The sequence below is a fragment of the Cynoglossus semilaevis genome, chromosome 1 (assembly GCF_000523025.1).
Source record: "Cynoglossus semilaevis isolate Cse_v1.0 chromosome 1, Cse_v1.0, whole genome shotgun sequence".
NCBI lineage: Eukaryota > Metazoa > Chordata > Actinopteri > Pleuronectiformes > Cynoglossidae > Cynoglossus > Cynoglossus semilaevis.
In genome coordinates, this window is record NC_024307.1 from 1,557,945 (window position 1) to 1,564,502 (window position 6,558).

A 6,558-nucleotide genomic window follows, 5' to 3' on the forward strand; every position below is an offset into this window, starting at 1 on the left:
ACCTGGGTGACGGAGCAGAAGAACCTCAGGTTGGAACCACTTTCACAATGAACAGAAAAAGTCAGTCCGACAGGTTTCTGACCTAAAGCGACGGCTACGTCTGCCACGGTGCGGGCCATGACGCCGGGGACATCCATGGAGTTGACCAAAGGGATGAGTCCATGTCTGGACAGCAGACCGTAGGTTGGTTTTAGGGCCACGACCCCACAGTGTGCTCCTGGGTTCCGAGTTGAACCTCCAGTGTCTGAACCCAACGCCCTGTGGAATAACAACATTCCAGACTGATGGGAGGGAGAACGACCTCACGACACCAACCAAACATTCTAGATGTTTCTCTTACAGAAAACTAGTGAGCGAGGCCACCGCTGCTGCACTTCCTCCTGAACTTCCTCCAGTGATGACCCAGTCAGAGTCTGGAGTTTTCCCTGTCTGCTCTCTGTAGGGGGCAGCGTAGCTCCAAGGGTTCCTCACCGGCCCAAACGCTCCATCCGTGCTCCCTGCTCTTCAGGATCAACAACAACAACGTTACGTTTCATTCAAAGACGTGAACAGATCGACTAAATGAAGGTAAAAAACAAAACAAAAAAAGAATTACATATTAAAACTATTTTTAGGCAAAACCCAGGTGTTGCGTTATCGGGTATTTATTATCGAAGGAAAAAAGCGATAACGTATTTATTACATAATTATGCTAATATCGGGACGATGAGATCGGTCGGTCAATATTATCGGACATCCCAACACTGACGGTCTTACCCCATGGCAAACTCATCCATAACACCGATGGTCTTACCCCATGGCAAACTCATCCATGTTGGTCTTGCCCACCAGCACAGCTCCTTGGTCCAAGAGCTTCTGAACCACGGTAGCGTTGTAGGGTGGAACGTAATCTGTCAGAAAAACCCACAGGTAAAGAGCGCTGGTTTGACACCGGTGTCGTGGAGGACGGACCAGAACACGGAGGTAAAGACGCACCTGAGAGCATCTTGGAGGCACACGTGGTCCTGACGTTTGCTGTGCAGAAATTATCTTTGACAGCAAACGGTATTCCATCCAGAACTCCTCTGGGAACACCTGACGGAGGGAGAGGAAAGACAAACGGTGCGTTAGTAGCAGTGACGGAGCAGAGGGCAGATCCAAACCCACCGGTGTCCTGTTGTCCACACCCTGCAGAAGCCTGCGCTCCGCCTCAGCAGCCTGCCTCAGAGCCAGCTCCTCCGTCACCGTGATGTAACTGTTCAGGTGCTGAGTTTTACTGATCAGCTTCAGACACTTCCTGCAGAGTTCTGTGGGAGAGATCGTCCCCTCCCTGAAGGCAGAGGAAACCTGGAAACACAAGGCAACATCACTGGGCAGAGTCTGGAAAAATGTCTGAATGAGGAATTCAGTGAGTAGGTGGGCAGAGCCGGGAGAAATGTCTGAATGAGGAATTCAGTGAGTGAAATTCCCCATAAATCTGACATAAAACAGATGGAACTGACATTTTAAAGACTTTCTGACACCATTTGACTCCACTTTCATTTTTATATTGTAACAGAAACAGTAATATAATAATTATAAAGTCAATGAAATAACATTGACGTGTGCTGGACTTAATGCTTTTACCAGTGAATTCATTAGCAGATAGCTTTAACTTTTATATGTTGTATTAAATATATGCATATTTTATTATAAATACCAAATAAAATAATATAAATAAATATTATACACGGGGATTAAAACGTAAAGGCGGTACAGCAGCTAGAAATGACTTGGTTTTGGCGTAGTCCAAAAAACTACTTTGACTCGTTTTGAAATAAAAATACACAGTAAATGAGTCAAAACACAAAAATCAAGACGAGTGACGATGACGAAGTAATAATAAAAGTCTCACACTGACCTCTTTTATTGTGAGGTTTAGCATGTTGACAGTATCCTTGTGATAACCTTAAAAAACTATGCGCAACCTATCCCCGGTGTGCAGCTGCGGTGGGCCGCCATGTTGGTTTTACAGCCACAGTCTTACAGCGTGTGCACTGATTGGGCCGTAGGTGAGTGAACCGCGCTCTGATTGGTTTACAGGCTGGAGGCGTAAACACACCGGTACAGGAAGGATCTGTGGAGGAGGAGGAGGAAACGGTGTTTAAACTTTCGATAATAGCATGAAATGATTGTGAAGCAAATATTGAGGACAGTTTGAACGAAGCAGCGGGTTTATAGCAACACATTGTAACGTTTTGTACCGAACTTTGACGTCGAATGCTCTCCAGAGTTAGCATAGCCAAGTCAGTCTTACGTACGTACGTGAGAGCTGCTGTACTTTGTAATCAATTTAAATATGGCTTCTGTTAATGTATTGGTACAGAAGAAGTGGCTGTTACGAATTAGTAAATCACTACATGGGAACAAGTCAGCTTCCCGCTTGTTCAGCAGCTCCAGCCGGTGCATGACGGTCATGCCCGCCTGGGTCATTGACAAATACGGTAAGAATGATGTTTTACGCTTCACAAACGACGCCAATTTTCCCTTCATCCGTTTTCCCAACGAGGTCATCGTCAAAGTACATGCAGCGGGACTGAACCCAGTGGATATCGCCATGAGGGGTGAGTAACAGACCTGTGACAGGGTTAACGGTTACAACCACGTATGATTCGATACTGTTCAAGGTAAAAACTAATGTAACAGAACGTGTCAGTTCAGTTCACGGCCTGCAGAGGTCGCGGCAGCGACTGCAGTTGTTAAGTTCAGATCAAGAACAAAATGCTTTGCGTTCTAGAAAAATCCGATCAGATTAAGTACCAGGCTGTATGTAGTATTTCAGTGTCCAGTACATTAGTACTGTAGTATTTCTGTTGTGGTCAGAGTACTGCCCTGCTACGCCCCCTCCCTCCAGATGAGGGGGTGTATGTTCTGATGAAGCATGTGGTATTAAGGAGTTATTTTAAGGTATATATGTGTGTAGTACTTTAGTACTCCTCTGTTGGCTGATGACAGTGTGCAGTACATGTGTGCAGTACATGTCCCAACATACTGCAGTACTTCATGACCTCAGAGTTTCTGGTTGTGATGTAGTTCACCTGGATGACGTCGATTTTAAAGTTCCAGCTTTTCGAACCTCTCTGACCTTTGACCTTTCCCTTGTCAGGGGGCTCCGGCTCAGCGTCTCTGTCCATGAGGAGAGACCCTTACCGCCTGAAACAGGCCGGCTGCCAGTTCCCAATGATCCTGGGGAGGGAGGTGTCGGGGGTGGTCATGGAGTGTGGTCTGGACGTCAAGTACTTCAGGGAGAGGGATGAGGTACTGGCTGTGTGTGTGTCGGACAACGCTCTGATTCATGCTGAGGACCCCTGGTGGTGTGATGATGTACTACAGGCAGAGCCACTGGCAGGCTGTCAGTGAGTGTGTGTCCTTGGGTGACGTTGAAGGGTGTGACATCACAACAGCATCACCCCCCCCTTTTTCCCCCCCAGAGCTTTTGACACCTGGTCCACCTGGTCCACTTCTTACTGGGCCACCACCCTGGCTACACTGAATGAATGGTGACGGCAGACTCTGTGGGGGGGGGCACCTGTTTTGTACCAGGGACCAGTCAGCTGGTACCGACCGTTACTGCAGACCAGCTGTTGGATTATCATTAAGTTTTCCAAATCAAACACCCGTTACACTTCTGTCAGTACTGCAGATTACTATCTTTAGATGAACAGACAGTCAGTGGATTCACGTTGAATGAAATCACTCAGTGTCTCTCTGCGGACCGGTGCTGTTCCGTGGACCAGGGGTTGGGGATCATACAAAATAATTAGATTGAAACTGTGTATCCAAATATTAATGAAGTAAAGTGTCAGTGTATCAGCGAGTACACTAATGAAAGTACTCATGTAGTACTTGTACCCTGTGGTCTGTGTCTGTCGTCCAGGTCTGGGCCGCGATCCCACCGTGGAAGGAGGGCAGTTTGGCCGAGTTTGTTGTTCTCAGTGGAAATGAGGTGGTGTTCACCGACTCAGATGTTTAGTTTCTGATCTGGAGCCGCGTCAGAACCACTGACCTCTGACCTCTGACCTCTGATCTCTGCTCCGCCCAGATATCCCACAAACCAAAGTCACTGAGCCACAAGGAGGCAGCAGCGATCCCGTACGTGGCCACCACGGTCTGGTCAGCACTGGTCAACACTGGGGGGTTGAGGAAGGACAACTGTGCTGACAAGAGGTGAGGCCATCACAGACTGGCTCTGTCTGTCAGTCTGTAGAGTGTCAGTCTGTAGATTGTCTGTCTGTCAGTCTGTAGACTGTCTGTCTGTCAGTCAGTCTGTAGACTGTCTGTCACTCAGTCTGTAGTCTGTCAGACTGTCTGTCAGTCAGTCTGTCAGACTGTCAGTCTGTAGACTGTCAGTCACTCAGTCTGTAGACTGTCTGTCAGTCAGTCTGTAGACTGTCAGTCTGTAGACTGTCTGTCAGTCAGACTGTTTGTCAGTCAGTCTGTAGACTGTCTGTCAGTCAGTCTGTAGACTTTCAGTCTGTATGTCAGTCAGTCTGTAGACTAACCTTCCAAACCACACTGTCCTCCATTTTAGGGTTTTGATCCTCGGAGCCTCTGGAGGAGTGGGAACGTTCGCCATCCAGGTAATAATGACGGATGACGAGAAGAGATGGTGGGGGGTGGGGTGGGGTGTGGGGGGGGTGACATCACCTCTGTGAGAAATTCACTTTTAACCTGGTAATCTGTTCACCTGGTAATCTGTTCACCTGGTAATCTGTTCACCTGGTAATCTGTTCACCTGGTAATCTGTTCACCTGGTAATCTGTTCACCTGGTAATCTGTTCATCTGGTAATCCGTTCACCTGGTAATCTGTTCACCTGTTCATGTGTTTAGTTGCTTAAAGCGTGGGGCGCCCATGTGACTGTTACCTGCTCCCAGAATGCCGTGGGGCTGGTGAGGGGCCTGGGGGCCGTCCAGGTGGCATAGGTTTGACCTGATTCTGGACAATGTGGGAGGCGACACAGAACGATGGGCACTGAAGCTGCTGAAGCCGTGGGGCGGGGCCAAGTACGTGACCCTGGTGACGCCGTTCCTCCACAACACCGACTCCCTGGGGATCGCAGATGGAATGATGCAGTCGGCCGTGACGTTCTCCACCAAGGCCCTGAAGGTGATGGGGGGGGGTGGTCAAACCAGGGGCCAAAGAGCCACGTTTAATAAAATAAAATAAAAAATATATATATATATAGAATCCTTCTTCTACCTTAGTGGCCCCACCACTGTGTGGCGCTGTCTCCCTCTCTGGTTATTTTACTCATTTTTATAACAATAATGTTTGTTGTGATCAATAGATTTGTTTATATCTGTGTCTTTGATGTTTAGATGGAGGTTAATTTAATTAATTAATAGTTTATTTGGAACTAATTAATTGGTTTTTAGTTCACTGATGGGTGGTGTTGGGGGTCCACTGTATTAGAAACCTGAGAGCTGTGATTGGCTGATGACTAGTGACTTTGAGATACTGCCACCTACTGTACTAGAGTGTGCAGCGCCATGGTATGACCAGTGACCTGGATGGACCATTCAGTTTTTATTTCGACCAATGAGAGTGGTCACAGATTTGTTTGGACCTTTAACCTTTGACCTTCTTTCTTCCTGTAGCACCTGACCAGAGGAGTCCACTACCGCTGGGGCTTCTTCTCACCCAGTGGTGCTGCTCTGGACCGGGTCACAGAGATGGTGGACGCAGGACAGGTACAGAACCACAGCTCCACCTCCTGGAACACTGGAGAAATGAGCGTTAGCTAACAGAAGGTCAGAGGTCAGCAGCTGGACTGGGACACCCTCAGGAATCTTCTTCTACTAGTCATTCTACATCCATGAGCTGGAAGAAAAGAGAGGGAGGGGGTAGCAGAAGTGGGCTAGCTTAGCTTAGCTTAGCTTAGCTTAGCTTCAGAAAGAGTAGACAGTGAAGATGACGAGTCAGCTTCATCAGAGATCAGTTTGAGTCAATGTTTCTGTTTAAACAGAATGATTTTGAATCCACTGAAGACCCTCTCCCCCTCCCTCTGCTCCCCCCCCCCCCCCCCCTCCCCTCCCCTCCCTCTCTCAGATCCGACCAGTGGTGGAGGAGACGTTCAGTTTTTCCCAGGTTCCTCAGGCCTTTGAGAAAGTGGAGAAAGGCCACGCCCGAGGAAAGACCGTGATCCAGGTGTTTGAAAACAGTACCGCTCCGTAGAACTGACTCTGGAACAGAACAACCATCAAAGGAGTTCTGGTGTTCAGGACCTGGAGGAAACTTTTTTGTACTGGTTCAGTCAGCGGTCGGTTCTACAGGAAATGACATCAGGACGCCACCTATCAGCGGTTTGTCTCCGTCAGTCTTTGTGATCAAATCCCACAGAAAGCAGTGGCTCCAGATCTGTGTCCAGCAGAGGGCAGTAGATAGAAGTTTGAGTTGAATTTTGCAGGTGTTGTCTGGAGGATGTGACATCACGTGTGTTGAGTCAGAGAAGTTTCAGTACTAGTTATAAATATTCTAACGGTGCAGGTTGATGGTTAACCAGTTCTGTGTCCAGGTGTCTTTCCTCTGCCGGCCCACA

The 6,558-nt window shown here is 48.0% G+C and overlaps 2 protein-coding genes across 2 annotated transcripts in view; one reads left to right on the forward strand and one right to left on the reverse strand.

Annotated features, from left to right (window-relative positions):
• Positions 1 to 2,039, reverse strand: part of qrsl1 (glutaminyl-tRNA amidotransferase subunit QRSL1) — a 4,543-nt gene extending 2,504 nt beyond the window's left edge. Inside the window, exons 1-7 of the mRNA XM_025059142.1 lie at positions 1,880 to 2,039; positions 1,167 to 1,326; positions 976 to 1,074; positions 794 to 890; positions 341 to 502; positions 72 to 258; positions 1 to 2 (exon numbers count right to left, since the gene is read on the reverse strand). The exon at positions 1 to 2 is cut by the window's left edge and continues 100 nt beyond it. Coding sequence (XP_024914910.1) covers positions 1 to 2; positions 72 to 258; positions 341 to 502; positions 794 to 890; positions 976 to 1,074; positions 1,167 to 1,326; positions 1,880 to 1,903 — 731 coding nt within the window. The 5' untranslated portion in view covers positions 1,904 to 2,039. The remainder of the gene's footprint in view (positions 3 to 71; positions 259 to 340; positions 503 to 793; positions 891 to 975; positions 1,075 to 1,166; positions 1,327 to 1,879) is intronic.
• Positions 2,040 to 2,087: 48 nt separating this feature from the next.
• rtn4ip1 (reticulon 4 interacting protein 1) lies at positions 2,088 to 6,521 on the forward strand. The gene is given in 10 exon segments (XM_008307617.3): positions 2,088 to 2,205; positions 2,264 to 2,582; positions 3,125 to 3,276; positions 3,896 to 3,964; positions 4,061 to 4,185; positions 4,550 to 4,598; positions 4,850 to 4,935; positions 4,937 to 5,126; positions 5,618 to 5,710; positions 6,069 to 6,521. Coding segments are annotated over 9 exon segments (1,155 nt in total). The 5' UTR covers positions 2,088 to 2,205; positions 2,264 to 2,317; the 3' UTR covers positions 6,195 to 6,521.
• The last annotated feature ends 37 nt before the right edge of the window (positions 6,522 to 6,558 follow it).